Source organism: Pundamilia nyererei, unplaced genomic scaffold, assembly GCF_000239375.1.
Source record: "Pundamilia nyererei isolate P.nyererei 1_Seehausen unplaced genomic scaffold, PunNye1.0 scaffold00275, whole genome shotgun sequence".
Taxonomy (NCBI): domain Eukaryota; kingdom Metazoa; phylum Chordata; class Actinopteri; order Cichliformes; family Cichlidae; genus Pundamilia; species Pundamilia nyererei.
This window is the reverse complement of record NW_005187676.1, coordinates 459836-478328: the sequence shown is the minus strand read 5'-3', so window position 1 is coordinate 478328 and position 18493 is coordinate 459836. Positions and strand designations below refer to the sequence as shown.

The following is an 18493-nucleotide window of genomic DNA, read 5'->3' as shown; positions in this document are numbered from 1 at the left end:
AATAAGTGTTTAAAACAGAAACTGTGTTTCAGTCTTCTTCTTAACCCACAGTGAAATGTCATTTCTAACTGTGAATTTTCCACTTGGATTATGTTCCTAAAAGAAGACCAAGCGAGTTAAATGGCGACACGATGTAGTGTTTGTAAGTGGGTTTCTTCTCCCAGTCTTTGTGCTGATCTACCTGCCTGCTGGATGTAACTCTAACAGATCCATAATTTGTTGGACAAAGAGAATTTTTGTAGTTTTGCTTCCGTTCTCCACCGCAGTGGCTTTTAAATCAAACAGACCAGATGTGATTGAAGTGCAGACCTGCAGCTTTCAAAGAGTTTAACAGAATTGCATAAACTGTTTAGGAATTAGAGCCATTTTTAGAGGCTCAGAAAGCACAACATAAAATTGGGTTTTTATCAATACTTTGATGAAGTCAACCACTGAAGTCTGTAGCCCATGGACGTTACCATTACTGCAGCCAGCTTCAGTCGCTGCTTGTTTTGGTCTCTCTGTCGTCAATTTTGTATTCAGCAGTCGAAAGCGTGCTCTGTTGGTTTGAGATCAGATGACTGACTCGCCCATTGATAAATCTCATTTCTTTGCCTTTAGAAACTCTTGGGTTGCTTTTGCAGTTTGCTTTGTCTCATTTATGCATTTGCACAGTGAAGCTCTGTCTGACCAGCTTTGCAGCATTTGCCTAAATCTGAGCAGAGAGTACGACCCTGCACACTTCACAGTTCATCCTGCTGCTTCTATCTACAGCCACATCATCAGTAAACACTAGTACCCCCCCAGTGCACCTAACAGCCAAACGTCCCCATGAGCTAGTCTGGGTTGCATCTGTCCAGAACAGCGTGAGCTCTTCTAGTTGTTTTCCGGCAGTCTGATGTGTCCTTCCTGTTCTCGAGTCTAACCGGTTGTTTGCACCTTGTTGTAAACCTTCTGTATTAACATTCATGAAAGTGTGTCGTGATTGTAGACTTTCACAGCGATGCACCTTCTTCCTCAAGTGTGTGCTTGACTTGTTTTAATGTTTCTCTTTTAATTTAGTCTTCTGTAGTATTGCTGAGCTCTGCATTCATTTAATATTTTTGGAAGAATGTGTCGGATTGTTGATCAGACAGGTTTATTTTAGCTCTTCAGCCTAATGATTGTCTCCCTCACTTACACTAACATGTCTTGGGCCTCCTCATATTTAGAGTTTTAGTGAAAAGCTTTAAATTATAAATTCAACACATGGAATCAGTTTCAAATATTAACGAGGAGCAGGCCTCTGAAAATGGGAGACTGTATAAAAATGACTATATAATGTCTGTATAATTCATAAACGGTTAATGTTAATTTTTATTTAAAATGCTTGAGTGAAATTATATCTAGACTGTTTCATTTAAAAACATATCTGCTGTGATCGTGTACAGAGGCAAAGTGTCTTTGTGCAACAAATTATGGACCAAACTATGTGAGAGTGGTGAAAGTCTTCATGAATCTGCATTTCCTAAAATCTAAAACTATTCCTGTGATGCAGACCAACATGTGATGTCAGGAAAATCTCCTGCGACTTGTTCTAAATCATGGACCACATATGGTAGTTGATTGTAAGCCTGCTTTATAAGCAGCCTGAGCATGTCCGTTGGGTAAGCTACTGATTTATTTAATGTGTTGGGCAGAGTTGGTTTTTGCTCTCATTGCATATTTGACTGTAGTGAGGAGCGCGGCTTCAGTTTACGTGGTTTGTTTGTTTGAGAAGCATTGCTGTGTTAGTTCCCACGTTGCTCCCACCAGTGTGTGACGAGTTATGAGAAACTGACTTTTGCTTTGGATTGATCTGTCAGTAGAATAAATTTGATCCTGCAAACGACTCGTGTTTACTGCTTTCTGTTTCTGATCTGTGTTTGTTTGTTTGTCTGCAAACTCCACCGTCAGGAGTTAAACAACCAAACATGGCACTCTGTTACATCTTACGTCCCTAAGGGTTTTTATCTACATCTGATATTATGATGTCATTGTGTTGCCTAGCAACCACCTACCAATGGCTCAAAGTGATCAGTTTTTAGCATTTTTGCCCTTACAATACCTCAAAAATAGCTTCCATCATTTTATTTCATGACGGTAACATCTCATTTCAATAAGTCACATCTAAATGGTAAATGGCCTGTATTTATATAGCGCTTTACTAGTCCCCAAGGACCCCAAAGCGCTTTACACATCCAGTCATCCACCCATTCACACACTGGTGATGGCAAGCTACATTGTAGCCACAGCCACCCTGGGGCGCACTGACAGAGGCGAGGCTCTGGCGCCACCGGGCCCTCTGACCATCACCAGTAGGCAACGGGTGAAGTGTCTTGCCCAAGGACACAACGACCGAGACTGTCCAAGCCGGGGCTCGAACCGGCAACCTTCCGATTACAAGGCGAACTCCCAACTCTTGAGCCACATCTCAAAATTTCTAATACTCAAAAGCTAAATTATGTATGATATATTGTGATGTCACCACATTGCTTGGCAACCACCTATCAACGAGCTAAAATAACGTTTTGTTTTTTTTAGACCTTCCTATGATCCATCCTATCGTTTTCATTTCACAACAACCTTTAGATCCACAAAAGTTGAATTATATACATTTTGCAACCACGCAGCAACAGGCTGAAATGACCCATAATGTAAACCTATAAACGGCATCTAGCACCCCTATCTTTTTTTTTAACCTTTCTCAGTGTGATCAAGTGTATCAGTCTGCCAACAGCATGAACAGGTCAGACAACACCGGACCATGGACACGTAACTAGATGATTAAGTTCAACTGAAGCTGCAAAAACGAAGACATGAGAACGCTTCCTCACATATGTTTTTAATTCTCACACACTCATCGCCAACATGTACATTTACATTTTCAACACAGAAGTAGGCTTGAGACTTGAGTCTCAGCACGGAAGGTAAAATGCATCTTAAATTAGAGACAGATTTAAAAATGGCATTCTTATTACAGCGTATGTGGTTATTATAACATATTGCAAGTAGGGAACTTTCATATCACCTTAGCTATTTGCACATACAACAAAAATAGTTCGACCACACTGAAGGTCTGTTTTTGGTCTAAATGCAAGCAAGAAGCGCAGCTGCAGCACATCAGGGAAGGAAAGTCGGCGCTGCGGTGCTTTAAGTAACACAGATCAAGCTTCAAACTTTGTGTTACACCTGGCACAGTTTGCATTGTCGTGTCACATAAAGTTGCAGCATTTTGTTTCAGAGTTGAAAAAGTTTTCAGGCCTGCATCATAAAAACTGATGGAAATGCCACGATCGAAGGTGTTCACATTAAAAGCATCCTTTGAAATTATTTTGTGTACATTTATAGATAGATAGATAGATAGACATAAATGAGGCCTTAATTAAAAATTCAAACATTAGTCAGTGGTTATTTTTATTTACTAAGAAACAATCTACAGACTGTTATGACACTGGTGTAAATGCACAATCAGGCACAAAACACATCATTGTACTTGTAAAGACATCCAAGAAACCCTGCGCCTCTTACAGTTTAAGACAAATCTCTACAACACTGGTTTCTAACACTTATCATCCTCTTGTGTGACTGAGACTCCTGAGGAATAAATATCTAAAGCACCAGTACAGACATATACCACTAACAAACTGGTTTTCAAACAAGCCGTCAGCCGGATGTGTTTGGTTTTAGGCAGTGTACTGTATGTAAGGAGAAGGCAGTGGGGATGCCCTGAGACACTAGTGTAAAACTAGGAAGGCTGTGGATACAGGAGTGAGTGTTTATGTGCGTGGGAGTGTTGTTACCAGAATGTACAGGACAATCATAACATAACCAGACAGCATGTAATGAGTTCATTCAGGGGTGCGTGTTCAGATTTTGCTGGTAGCAGTCGTAATATTGCACTAAAATGTCGTCTACTTCATTACTTTATTCGAAAATATCATTTTGTTGTAAAGCTGTTGTGCTTATGCCTTACACAAAGCATAAAACTGATTTCAACAAAGCTACAAAGTAAAGCTACAAAAACATTTTCATCAGAGGTCATGAAACACTTAAACGCAGGCGTTCACACGAGCACGCGAGCAAAGCATGGAGAAAACGAGCGCGACTCACCCGCGGGCTCCTTTCAGCCCGTGCTGCTGTGTAGTGTGTTTTTTTTTTGGGGGGGGGTTGCTTCATTTTCTTTTGATAAAAGAAAAGAAAAAGTCCCCACATCCGTCAAAACGCAGCTGGAATGGCACACGAGCACAGGAGTATATTGTAATTAAGGCAATTAAGAAAAAAACCTGTGCATCACTAATACAATACAGGTGTCCCACATTCACACTTCGAAGAATACAAAAAGCTGACATGAATACGGTGTTAGAAAACACTAAAATTAATATATTAATAGTACTAGAAAAACTTAAGCAATTATCACAATTACAAAATAAATGAATGAGAAATGTTTCAGAATTAAAGTTAAACACAAAAACAGTATTGGTGTACATCACAACATGAAATGACTTGATCTGAATCGGATTTTCACAATCAAAATGCAGCTCGGGTGTGCTGAACGCATGAAAACACAGATTAACAACATCAAAAAAACTAAGAACAAAAAAAGCGTTGAAGTCATCACGGTCAGTCTTGTGATAGAAATAAAAAGAAAACGTATAAAAAAAGTCGCTCTTACAGCGAGAGTTTGCAGATAGTGAATAAAGGGCAGGGCGATGATGATGATGATGATGATGATGAAATGGAAGGTGCTAACCTTTGTTTATTGCACTTTTGATGGACCCCAGACAGGAAGGTTTGAGGCCAGACTACTTAATTTGACATCAAATAAAAGACTAGGCGTGGGGGCACGTGTATAGATGTGTGTTTTCATGTGTGTGTGTGTGTGTGTGTGTGCACCCACGTGGGTGTCTGAATATGTTTGGTGAGCAGGTGAGATGTGAAAGTTGCACTTCAGCAGTCTGCTGATTTGCGGTTGTCTCTGTCCTCCTTCGACAGAGGAGCCCTAGCCTCCTTCATTTCCTCGCCTTCCTCGCCGCTCCCGCTGCTGCTGCTGTCGCTTTCGGCCGGATAAACGACCATACAGAACTTCTGGCCCACGTATGTCATTTTATCTGAGAGAAGAGAGCAAAAAAAAACGGAGTGAGGACAGATTGAGGTGCAGGCTGTCTGACTACATGATGCAGTTATTAAACAGCATAAAGAAAAACAACTGCTATTACTTGTAGTTATAACATTTTATAACATTGCGGTCGTGGAGTGGACGTCCTAACAAATTCACATCAAAGTCAACTACAAACAACCCAAGAGCTACATCTCATGACACGAAGTTCCACTGGTCATGATTGCTTCTGTAAATATATAATTATTTTAAAGCATGTTGTGTCTAAATGAAGTACGGTGTCAAAGAACACTTCTGACTTATAAAATAGTTCCTAAACAATAATGAATTTGCATTTCCTGAACATTGAATCATTAAGTTAATGAGAGGAAAAATATTGGGCTGATTTATGGGGACATACCAACAAAAGCGTCAAAGCACTGTGGCTTGTTGTCCCAGTATACTCCCAGGAAATAGACTGGGACACCGGTGAGCATGATGGCGAGGCCGATGCCGCACACCAGGGGCTCAGAGTAGAGGGAGAAGATGAGCAGGAAGGCCCAGAAGAGGAGGTAAATTACCGGCCATATCAGGCTGATCTGAGAGGAGAGAGAGGAAAACAGATTTTTATAACGTAGAAAGAACAATTTTTTTTAAACCACTTTTTAATCATTCATTTAACTCAAATTAAAAGCTGTTCCCATTAAAGCTGAACTAGATGGACATTTACATTGTTTAAATAAGCAAAGTGCAAAATATATTGAGTACAAAGCTAAACCAAAGCACCACATGAACAGACCTTGATTGGCCGGTGCATGTCGGGCTGTTTAATACGCAGAACAATCTGCCCGGCGACAGTAACTCCGTAGAAGAGGTAGTTGATGAAGCCCACGTAGTTGATGAGGGTGTACATGTCACTGGTGCACAGCATAAGGAGGGTGGACAGGCACTGAGGAATGAGAAAGGTTTGTTGTGTTTAACCGAGTGTGGTCAATGGAGACAGAAGAACTTGTGTATGTGGTAGAGGTAATATGGAGGAGTGTAACAGGGAGAGCAGTACTCACTGTGAAGAGCAGGGCAGGGATGGGAGTGCAGCGTGTCACATGAATCATGGCCAGCAGACTGGGGAGGTGGCCCTCTCTGGCTCCGGCGAAGAACAGTCTGCAAAGGGAGAAGGACAAACACAATGAACAATGTTAGCACGAGGGAGAAGCCAAACATTATGAAGAAAGCAAGAAAGACTGGAGGGAGTCTGGGTGCTCAGTATTGCGACTGTGATGAATTTAGTGGACATAAAAGCAGGTTAAAGCTCATTTCGACCTCTCCAAAAACGCTGCCTGCCCCAAACCAAGTGCCCTAGTTGACTTCTCTGTCTGCCACATTTTACATTTGGTTATGAAGAACAGACTTTAAATTTGAGGACTACTGAGACAATCCATGCAAAATGTGTCATGTTAGAGCAGTTCATAGTAAAGCTTTGGCCTTGATGTCAAACACTGACTTCACATAGTACGTAGTCTGTTGATACAAGTCAGTCTAGTCCAACTAACCGTGAAGATGTGAAGAGGGAACCGTTGACTCCCCCGAAGGTGGAGAGAGCCACAGAGATGGGCATGATCCACGCCATGACTCCGAGCAGCTTCTCACCAAAAGTCTGGGATGGAGAAAGGGTTGGATGATAAACAGACATAAAGGCACATAAGTATGTGTTTTAATTGGAGATAGAAATAGATGATGTACACACAGAAGACCTATATAGACGCAAAACCCACTTCAACACCACCTCTCATGTTCATTTACTTTAAACTGGAGCTGGACTGCTTAACATGTACTCATAGATTACATTCAAGTTTTGTCACATGCTAATTAACCCTACAACTGAATCATACACTACTTTTTATATCTTATAGCTTGCTGGTGTCAAACATAAGGCCCATGGGCCTGAAACGACCAATCAAAGATTCCAATCTGACCCACTGGGCAGCTTGAAAAATGTGAACGAGGGCACTGATAAAGACCTCCCTCATGGACATCCATACTATGCCAAAGTAATAAACAAACAAATCACAGAAAAGTTCCTGTTTTTTTCTTAATCTAACACACTGTTACTGACTTGAGAGCTTTAAAAGAAGGCAACAGGACTTCTCTGACTTTGTGAAGATGTTTCTTCTCTCATACAAAGATGTTTTCATTTCTAAAACAACTAGCAGAGAGTCCCAGGTAATAAACTCACCCACCATAATGTCTCCAACAGCCCTGGTGACGACTCAGGACCACCTCTAAAGGGGATGGTTACCCTACTAGGTGTATATTATCTTGGACCAGTTGTTTGAGAACTGAAGTCTCTTGGATGAGAGGCAAAACATCTTCAAAAAACCACATCCAGCTCCCTTCTTTTCAAGCTCTCAAGGCTACCTTGACCTAGATGCCTGAGATCCTACACCAGGGGTAGGAACTCCAGGCCTCAAGGGCTGGTGTCCTGCAGGTTTTCCATTTCACCCTGGGTCAACACACCCGAATCAAATGACTAGTTAATCACCAGGCCTCTGGAGAACTTCAAGACATGTTCAGGAGGTCATTTAGCCTTTACATCAGCTGTGTGCTCAAGGACACATCTAAAGTTCCCCACCCCTGTCCTACACAGTCATAGTATTATTGCCCATGCATTTACCAACAACGACCATTAGAGGGTGTCATTCATTTGAAATAACAAGGTGTGTCTGAATGAAGTGACAGGACCACCACAGCTACTCACCACAGCAACAGCATTTGAGGCAAGCAGCTCCTGAGGACTCATGGCTGTGACATAGGCGATGTTGGCGAAGACGTAAACGAAGGTCACGACAGGGATGGAGATGAAGATGGCGCGAGGAAGGTTCCTGAAGACAATACAGCACAATACTTCACTTAAGAACTGAGAGAAAAGCAAAAGATTTAAGGAAGGAAATTAAAAAGGATGTTTTACAGGTGGGGTATTAATGGATAAGAAAGGTTACCAAAGAAAAGGAAATGAGGAAATAAGTCGCTACTTTTTTATTTCTACATCTGTGACCAGACACTGGGAATGTCAGGGGGAATTTTTCCATTGTTAAGTTACATAAATTTCAGAGAGCTTTAGCAAAAAGGATCAGGGATTAAACATAAGCTTTGTTGGTATGTGAATGCTAATTACTCAAACAGTCACAAGCAGCTTATAAATCAGATATATTCCTGTGGCAGTGTGGCATTTAATCTTGTGGGAATGTGGTTTTCTACACACAGCAGCTTCATATTTATATATGTATATGAGAGAGGCAGCGTAAAGTGTCTTACACATAAGGATCCACCAGCTCCTCTGTGACATAGTTGAGGAAGTTCCACCCGCCATAGGCGAAGGAGCCTTGTAGGAAAGCTAAGGCTATTAAACCTACATCGTAGTCCTGGAAGGGCTCAAAGGCGTTGGCAGGCTCCAGCCAGTAGTACTCTCCTACAGGTAGAGGAGAAAATCTTCAGCTTGGCACAAACACAATGGAACATTTACAACGATAGCACAAACTTTTCCAATTTTCTAGTCATAGTAAATAACAAAAAACAAAAAGCAGTTTATTTTATGGTTCTCTGTGTTCATTTCTTAAATCTGCATGACCTTCCCAAATTAAGCGGGCCTGTTCCCAATCATTTATCTCTGGTTTGATAACTTGTTTTGCTGCCGGGGTAAACAGCCTGGTTTCCTCTGAGGTCTGGCCATGCTGTAGGTAGCCCAGCTGAAAACTATCAGCTAATGAAATCAGCGTGTATAAAACAAGTTGTAAAAGGTACTTTGTTAAATCCTTGTAAAGTGACTTTGCAGAATGTGTACTGCTTTTCCTCATTCCTTCTTTTTTATTCTTTTAAATCCCCTATTGAGGCTTGTTTTTAAAGATATGTCTACCGCTCTCTCTATTGCTTATACAGTTCCTCAGATATGAGCTAAATTCCTCCCATCAAATCAGCCTTTGAACTCTTCATTATCTCCAGACAATTGTGCAGAAATCCCCGTTTTGCCCTTACAATAACTCTTCCTCAGCCATGTTTGTGCTGTAAACCCTCACAAGCCTGCTGATATTAGCAAAAGGGCCCCAGCAACTCGCTGACCCCTGATGTGAAGCCTTTACTGTCCCGACACACTGAGCGCGTCCCCACTGACCCTAAGTCTGTGTCTGTGTGTGCAAGAAATGGCGAAACCATTGTGAGCGATGCACATATGAATGCACATATGGCAGCGGTGAGCTTACCCTTGCAGACCTGCACGACTCCCATGATGATGATGAGTGCCAGCGCCAGCAGCTTGCCGGCAGTGAACATGTCCTGCACTCTGGTGGCCCACCTCACGCTGGAGCAATTCACCCATGTCAGCAGCACTAATAAGAGAGAAGCACACAGTTATAAATCAAGGACAGCATTAATTCAGCCAATACTCAAAATCAAGCTCAGTTGCAAGCTGTCGCTGATCTCAGTGCCAGCTCGCAGCAGCTGACGGCTCAGCAGATATCACTCTCATTAAACTGTGCTATTTAGGCTGCTTCTGTCTTCTTTTATTTAATATGAATATGCAAGCCACTTTGCAACCCGACTCCACCCCAGCTCCGTCTTATCAAGACGTTTCAGAGAATTTAGCCTTTAGTGGCTACGTCTTAACTGCGAAACCCAGGAAAACCAACCCTGCAACCTACAATGTAACCTGACCTGCACCTACCTAAAAATGTAACTACACGTCGAGTCGGTGCAGTCAGCAACTACTGCGATTGGCCAATTACACCTGTGCCATGTTTCGGGCTACTTTTTCGCAGCAGTGTATGAATGAGAATAACAATATTGCCTAAAAATCGTATCATAGTTAGGAGCAATAATCATAGTACAAATGTAAGGACAAATGTCAGTGAAGTCCTGGAGGGCAATTGCTGAAACTAAACTCAGCACTGATGTAAGGGAAAGAACTAGAGGGACAAAAATGTTTTGTACCCGAAAAAAACAACTGACCACAACAAAGAGCAAAGACCCAGGAGGGAAAAAGTCCCAGCATTTTGTTTGTTTCTATCAGCTGGCACCACATGAAACACACTGGGACAAGGACCACAAGGTCCATCCATCCATTCGCTTCCGCTTATCCTTTTCAGGGTCGCGGGGGGCGCTGGAGCCTATCCCAGCTGTCATAGGGCGAGAGGCGGGGTACACCCTGGACAGGTCGCCAGTCTGTCGCAGGGCCAACACACAGGACAGACAACCATTCGCACTCACTTTCATTCGCACATTCACACCTAGTGACAATTTGGATTATCCAATTAACCTATCCCCACAAGCTGCATGTCTTTGGACATTGGAATTATGTTAAATAATTCACCGCATACCAGCGTAAATATCGGCAGTGACGTTGACAGCTTACGTAGGTTATGTGGTAGCCTCAACAGCGATTCCTAAATCAGGCGTTAGCTGAGAGCATATCTACCATCATTAATGCTGCTCTGGTCTGAGGTCTTGCTGCTGCCCTCTCTGCTTTCAGCATTGCAAGCATAAAACAACAGAACCACACCACCAACAAAAACTACAACAGATGGACATAATGACTTTCTTGTGGTCCTGACTGGACTTGTTTTACTTCACTTTGCTCCAATTTTTCAACCGAATCCTTCAATATCATTGACTTCAGATTGTCACGTATGATCGGACACTCCTACTGTTATTACCGGACATATACGAAATTTGCACTGTGAAACAGTCAGACCATGTATAGATTGTGTAAAAGTATTCTGCTGAGCATGCTTATGTCGACTTATCTTTGGAGTCGGGTGTTTATGAGCTGAAGTAATAGTAACCGAGTAAAATTTGTTGATCAGTAACACTGAAGGCTGTGCTGGTTTATGCATTAATTGCTTTATCACTTCATTCACTCAAAGGCACTGTCACTGCATAATTTTGCCCAACAGGCAAAGGAGATATGAGATATATCACTGATGACCCCGATAGATTTAAAGTTTCTCTCATATCAGGTCAGTGAATTAGATTAAAGCCGCACATGTAGGACAGCAGCGACATTTGACTCCCTTGCTGCATCATCACATTCACCCATTATCGTCGTGTGCCTCACCTGCAGTTTCCCTTTAAAAGGAAGCAATTAGTTGCTACAACACGAGTGGCGATTTATGAATAATGCAATGTGTGAATGCACTTTGGAGCATTTCTATGCTTGCATGCTTATATAGTGCAACATTACATGTGATTGCTACTTTTTGAAAGTTTGTGGACTTGCTCCTGTCGATGTATTTACTAGAGAGCTTCATATCAGGGTTGATGTGATGAAGCCAGATAAGCGCGGCCTCGAGAAATTACTCGACATGTTAAAGTTTGATAGGGATGACCGATGTTTTTTCTAACTGTCTGGTCCTTTCAGAGCTCTCTAATCCTGCTCATCTAGCATTTAGCAGAATTTTTTTTTTTTTTTAGAAAGTCCTAAAATGTATTTAGAAAAGCTTTTGACCTCATGGGAAAGCTAACACATACAAGAGATAATGGATTTGATCTGTACTGCTGAGCACAACAAGCCAGTGGGTTCAGGCCAATAGGGTGCCATCAAAGAATAAGCTTGTTTGACTTTGTGGGATTAAGTTCATCACATTAAATAACTCTGAGCGGAGCTGCCACTGCGGGGAACAAAGCCAGGTGCACGTGAACGGACATGCATGATATTAACATACTGTGTGCTCAATGCAGACAAAGAGGGGCACATGATGGGCTTTGCAGATCGGACATAGTTGTGGTGGAGCTACGCAGAAATTTGTGCATCTCCTGCTGCTACTTCCTCCACACAAAAGCAGGAAACAAAAGGCATGCAGATTAGTTCAAGACTGATTCTTATGTAACTCTCATTAACTACATATTAAATCCCCAAACTGATCTGGTGGTAAACAACTGTTTTAAGAGCCAGATGATGTTTCCCACTGCTCTGCATTTCAGTTACAGCATAAACATTCCCTCCTGCTCTGCTGCTGACTGGCAGATTGTGGACAAACACCTGAAGGCACCATTGGAACTTGGAGCTGCTGAGCTTTTTCTAAGCACAGCATACAAAATGAAGACATTATTTGCTCCCTGCGCATGTGTGTGTGTATAGGAAAATGTCCTGAATTAACCATGAGCCTGTAGGAAAACATTGGAGAATTATGACCTTGCAACGGAGCCATCTGTAGGAAGAGGCAGACCTCACGAAGAATCCCCCTGCATGTCTTTGAAATGGTACACCATTTAAAAAATAAAAGCCTGTCATGCAGCATGACGCTGTCAAACTGCCCAGTGACTGGTACTGTCTGGTTTGCCTGTCACCTAATCCGGAAATAAATAAGTAAGGCAATATCCTGCAAACTATTACATAACATTCTGCAAAGGCCATGTTTAGGAAATCACAGGTACATCTAAACACAGACCCAAAGGAAACGAGCAGGTGACCTTTAACCAACTTTTCTCTGAGCAACAAATCATCAGCAAGCTTTTTTTCCCCTTAAAAGCTGCCTGGCAACATCTGTCTAATCAACTCAAGAAAGAAGAAAATCTAGAATTATGCAATAAAGCATGTGCTAGCAGTTCTTGGTAGAGCTAAGCACATTTGGCTTCAAGTCATTTGTGTAAGTGGATTAAAAAAAGGCAGGTTAATACAGGTTAATGTGTCAGAAACATTAAAAGCAAAGTATTCAGGCAGAAACAGAAAAACTAAACAATATCAAAGAAGCTGTTTCCTGCCTGCTTCGTCAGCACCAACATGCTTGTTGTATATCTTGTCAAGGACCATGATGGTTATCAAGTTTGATCCCTTTCAGCCCTTTCAGAGGCGTATTTACAGGCTTTCCCGCATTAAGCTTAAGTGTTTCCAACCAGAAGTGTGCCATGTAGCTATTTTGTTGTTGTAACAGGGCTTCTTCTGCCAATTTCAAATGACATTTCTTCAAATGTAAGCAAGCAATTATTGCTTTCCACCCATTTGGTGCCAAATAACTCGGAGCATAAGACTGCTTATTCTGCCAGCTTAGTAAAGTGGCAGTAGTGTTTTTGGCTATGGTCATTAGCAGCAATCAATTGGTTAACTACATTTAAATGTCTTTTCATGCATTCTCATGCAAGTCTTTGGAAAGTGAGCTTTCAGCATCATTAAGCCAAACAGGACAGCAAGCTGAGCTCATCATGGGAAGCAAATCAAAATATACAATACTCCGCAAAAAGTTTCACTCTCCCTTGAAAAACTTACAAAGTGAAACTTTGTATTTGCCATTTTTAATTATGCATGTTTTATACGCTTTAGCATGCAGACTGAAGCAGGGATCAAACCACCGGCCTTTTGATTAGAAATGCTGCAGTCATCCACTCACTTTCAGGATCTAAATCCAACCATTTTTTGAGTGTAAAGGTAAAAAAGTGATGGAGGGCGAAAAATAAAGAAAGTTTAAAAACAACAAGAGTTGGATTTAGTAGGGAGATGCAGGAAACATCTGAGAGAGCTGCAGTATACAAGATGAGTGAGTGAGAATGCCTCGAGGAAGGAACTAGTGTGCAGTTTAACTCAGAGAGAGATATTTTAAATCAATCTGCATCCAGAAAACACCACACTGAACACAACTGTTGTCCTCCTGAGAACTGAAAGCACTTTGCAGTACCTTAGAAGAGATGACCTACAAACATTGTTGCTCTCCTTATTCCCCAATAAATTTCATTAGAGTTGCAGGGGTTAGACCACAGCTCCCAATAAAAACAATGTATACATGAAACGCACGAATCGCCGCCAGGTAACACAAACAGTGCACGTATTCTTCTCCAGGCTTCACGACCGTCTCTTTTTGTGTCTCAAGGCTCCCTGAAGTATTTGTCTAGTGTGTGTGAACTTTGTCAAAGTACTCAAATCTACCACAGTCATGTTGGCGCCAACACATTTCTCCATTTGTCTCCACACATTTACTCCTCACGGCTAAACTCTGCCAGCTCCCTGTGCACTTCCTCTCTCACATGACCTCTAACTGAGGGTTAAAAAACACAAGTGCTTCATAAAACAGGGGAAAACTGGGATAGAAGGCATAAACTGGATAAACAAAGTCATAACTCAACCAGTCGGTGAATTATAAATAGGTTGAATGTGATGACGTCAACAAAGCAACAGTTGCTGCATTGGAAAATGTGCTTGAAAGGACTTTCAAATGTTGAACTCCACAACATCTAAATGCTGTTATTAGACTCGTTTGTTAAAGCTGCATGAAGCAGATATTTGCTCTAAGCCCCTCCCACAAGAGAAGTGAACTAGGCTTTAAAATAGGTGAAACATGTCTCCCAAACCCTCAATTGTACTCAATTGTTGCCGACATGGAGCGCCGGAGACAAGACGATCAAGTCATTGTTCCAAGTCCGCTGTAAGGTCAAGTCTCCACGTAAGACTCGGAGCAATCACACAACCACAGGGTCTCCATAGAGCCTTCTGCTCATTATCTGATGATGACATTTACACCACTCGGAGACCCTGAGAAAAATATGATGGCAATGCGTCAAGGAAACTATAACCAATACTTAAAGCCAAATTTAAACCCCCACTCTAAGCAGCTCAGAAAGACTTCTTTACGTTTCTTGAAGAACTCCAGACAGTTGGTGTCGACACCAATGTGCTGACGACACCAACTGTCTGCCATCTATAATCCAGTTATGAGATCCAACACCCGTTTTCACACCGTGTGATTAGGCAGAGGATCAATAGGGACTCCACGACCCTCTTATGGACACAGCCAATAGGTCTTAAAAAATCTGGGACTCTCCACCAATTGCTCTTAAAACTGAAGAAGCTTCTCGGATGAGAGCTGAAATGTCTTCAAGAAACTTAAAGAAGTCCAGACGCTTTTCTTTCCAAGCTCCTTAGACTACGATGACCTGGATGACTGAGAACCTTCACAGACATCACTGCTTAAACGTTTTTGTGTTTCGCAAATTATTATGTAACCTTTAGAAGTCAATGCCTTCACCAGTTTAGCATTAACGCCATTAAATTCAGTCAGAGTTTGTAGTTCAGTTTATCTTAGTTGTTGGAAGTCTGTCCTCCATGACGTGGAAAACACACCTCTGGGTTGTGGTTCATTTGTGTCTGGGCGTGTGCACACGAGTTAGATGTGATGTGCTACTCACAAAGACAAACGGCAGCCAGCACACGCAAGCCATTTTCTGGTGGAAAGCAGGTGGGGAACAGAGGCTGCAGGACATAGTTGGAGAACGTCAGCGCGATCACAGCCTGGTTGGTCGGGTAGATGACAAGCACAGCGATCCACAACCGCAGGAACCTGCGCAAAAAGAAGGGATAGTTATGAAAGAACTTTAACTGAGTATTAATGGACTACGCGAACAAAAATAACAAGTCAATAAAACAGTTCATATGTTCATGGTTTATTAAGCTTGTAACAGTCAATGATTAGTGAATCATTTATGAAAGTACCAGTGCCTATTTCACTTTCTCCACATTACATTAATTTAATAGTTTGTACTAGGAAAAGAAGCTACACAACAGTGTCACCTTTGGGTTCTGAGGAGCCATGAATGGCTTCAGTTGCTATACTCAGCTAACACTAAAAAACAAATGACCCAGTTACTGAATAGAACCACTTCCTTGCATCACTCAGAACAAAGCAAAGAGAGGAAATCTCATGCTGCTTGTGACTAAAATAGTAAAAAAAATTTGCAGCTACTTTGATGTTAGGTTACCGGCACATTGCCCCGTTATTTTCCTGTGTTTGTGCAGGGAAACGACATTTAGTTTAACCCAGACCACTAACATTTCTGCCTGGCAACAGTTTAAAATGGGGTGACTCATCCAGTCTTTTAACCTGCCAAAGTAGCAGTAGTCATGGAGAAACGCAACAGTGAAACAATACACCAACACGCCACATGTTACACATTGTCTGCTTTAATGTCACATCAGCCCATTGTTTTTTGTTACATTTTTTATTGTGTTTACTCACATTGATGTATTTTGTAATTTTCACCTCGTTTTCATCTTACATGATTTGTTTAGATAGACATGCCTGACAATACTTATCTCACTCGCCTCAGCATGATAACAAAAACATGCAAACAGGCAGATATCAGCAATAGTGGAATAAAATGAATATCGGGCTGATGACACGAGATTTAGCAGAGCTCAGGGGCTTAACGGAGTGACAGGTATAACCGTACACGTGATATCTCCATTAAATTCTCTGGAAGCTTAAAAAGGGATCATTACACTCGAGTGCATTAATGGGATGGTGGCTCGCTGGAATTTGTGAGTGTTTGTTAAAAAACGTCACTCTCGAATAACTCCCCTTTCACACTGCTCGCTTCACTTTTAGCATTTTTAAAACTCAAATTTAGTATATTTCAGGTAAATGATGTATTTTTTTACTTTACTAAAAGGATCTAAAACCTACATTTATTACTGTTAAATACAGTAAAAAAATAATGTGTTGGGTTTAATGTGTAAATATATGATAAACTAAGGTGACAACGATGAAACAAGCTAATCTACCATTACACTTTGAAGCACACCAAGCTAGCTGCAATATTTTAATGTTAATTAATGTATAAATTATCTATAATATTATAAAATGGACTTGTTGAATATTAGGTTGTTAATAAATTATGAAAAGAACAATCTGTAAGTTATTTAGCACTAAGTAGTATTTAAATATATCAGTGTATAAAGTTTGTGGATGCAGCTAGAAAACAATGTTAGATTCTGTTAGCTCATAAGTTAGCATTGCACCTAAAAACTAAAATGCTAACATTAATGCCTTTCTTCTGCACTGAGTCTATGTATAGTCTTTGACCTAGACTACACAAGTGGCTGACACTGTTGCTAGTGTTCAGTCAACTTTGTTTTAAACCTACACATTAGGTACGTCATAACTTCAAGCCCTTTGGAAATCCTACACCGTAATCTGACGTGCACCTTCCTAGAAATGTAACCATACATCGCCCTCGACAGCTACAGATGCAGCTGTCGGCGTCACCCACTTGTCGAGGCTACAACATGGCCTGCAGTTACATTTCTAAGTAAATGCACGTCAGGTTACGGTGTAGAGTTTCAGAAGGGTTTGCAGTTAGGATGATGGAATGTAATGAGAAATTTGTGAATCATTTGTTTCCATTTAACTTCCACTTAAACCACTGAAACCAGCTACACCTACAGTATTCCGTGTAGGGGACATTACAGGTGTTACGTAACCCTCGTCAGTTTGATACAACAAAGGCCCTTTGTGCATGAAGCGCTGTCCATTCAAGTGTTTGACGATACAATTTTCAAATTCTTTCTTCTGCGAGCTCGCCTTCGCACAGCTGCGAAGGTGATGTAAGTACACCCACCATTCCAGTTAGTGACTTATAAGCACGCCCCCATATACACAGATGGGGACAAAGGGAGCAGCAAAACAAAAACAAACATCCCTTGAACATGGATTTATTTATGCTATACCCAGGGCACATGGAAACGGTGCGGCCCCAACACTTCAAACTGAGCATGTGAAGCCACAGAGTACAAAGTCTCTGGAGTTAGATGTTCATTGATGTGTATTGATAGTTTGCGCACAAAGAGACACAAACAATCATTGTCTGTTTGGTCTGCTTGAATTCCTCTCCCAGAATATCTTGATAATATGCATCCTTGTGATAGTTGGAAAAAACAACAACAATGGTCTGGTGTGTGTTTACTTTCTGAGAAAAGGCCTAGTGTGTGTGAAATCTTCGCTAACAAACAATATTGTTTTTGCTAGGAAACTAACTTAGCGTGATTCCCAAGCTCTTGCTGTAAGAAGCCATTTATGGATGAATGGGAGGAGGCCGTGAGCGGAAAGTCAATTCAAAACTTTTCATTAAAGATTGAAAACCCCCACAGCGGCGTGCCATTCGAGATTCTCTGAGTCACCTGGAAGCTCATTTACTGGCAACTAATTTGAGTCAGTTGGGTGAATGTCTGTTTCTAAGATCTGCAGCTGGCTACAAGCTAAAGTCCACCTTTCTACGGTGGACTTTAGATGCAAAAGTTTCACAAAATTAACGTCATTGTGGGATTTCGTGTTTTTAATATGTTATATCTGGTTGCTGTGCTTGTACCTCTGGACCTGCTTTGGATCCATACATGTGTGTTATAGATGTGTGACATCTATAAAAGAACGAACGACTCACTCACCCTGCCAGCCCGCCGAAGATGTCCTTGACGTAGGAGTAGTCTCCTCCAGACTTGGGGATGGTGACGCCAAGCTCGGCGTAGCACAACGCCCCGATGGCGGTGATGATGCCGGTGATGATCCAGACGATCAAAGCCACGCCCACTGAGCTGGCATTCTCCATCACACCCTTTGGGCTGACGAAGATACCTGAGCCAATAATGTTACC

General features: G+C 41.6%; 1 protein-coding gene across 1 annotated transcript in view; it reads right to left on the bottom strand.

Annotated features, from left to right (window-relative positions):
• Window positions 1–3389: 3389 nt before the first annotated feature.
• The window catches only part of slc7a8a (solute carrier family 7 member 8a), a 22214-nt gene continuing 7110 nt past the window's right edge, over window positions 3390–18493 (bottom strand). The window contains exons 3-12 of the mRNA XM_005750472.2: window positions 18288–18474; window positions 15257–15408; window positions 9349–9474; window positions 8408–8561; window positions 7851–7974; window positions 6646–6749; window positions 6160–6256; window positions 5895–6044; window positions 5517–5694; window positions 3390–5108 (exon numbers count right to left, since the gene is read on the bottom strand). Coding sequence (XP_005750529.1) covers window positions 4948–5108; window positions 5517–5694; window positions 5895–6044; window positions 6160–6256; window positions 6646–6749; window positions 7851–7974; window positions 8408–8561; window positions 9349–9474; window positions 15257–15408; window positions 18288–18474 — 1433 coding nt within the window. The 3' untranslated portion in view covers window positions 3390–4947. The remainder of the gene's footprint in view (window positions 5109–5516; window positions 5695–5894; window positions 6045–6159; window positions 6257–6645; window positions 6750–7850; window positions 7975–8407; window positions 8562–9348; window positions 9475–15256; window positions 15409–18287; window positions 18475–18493) is intronic.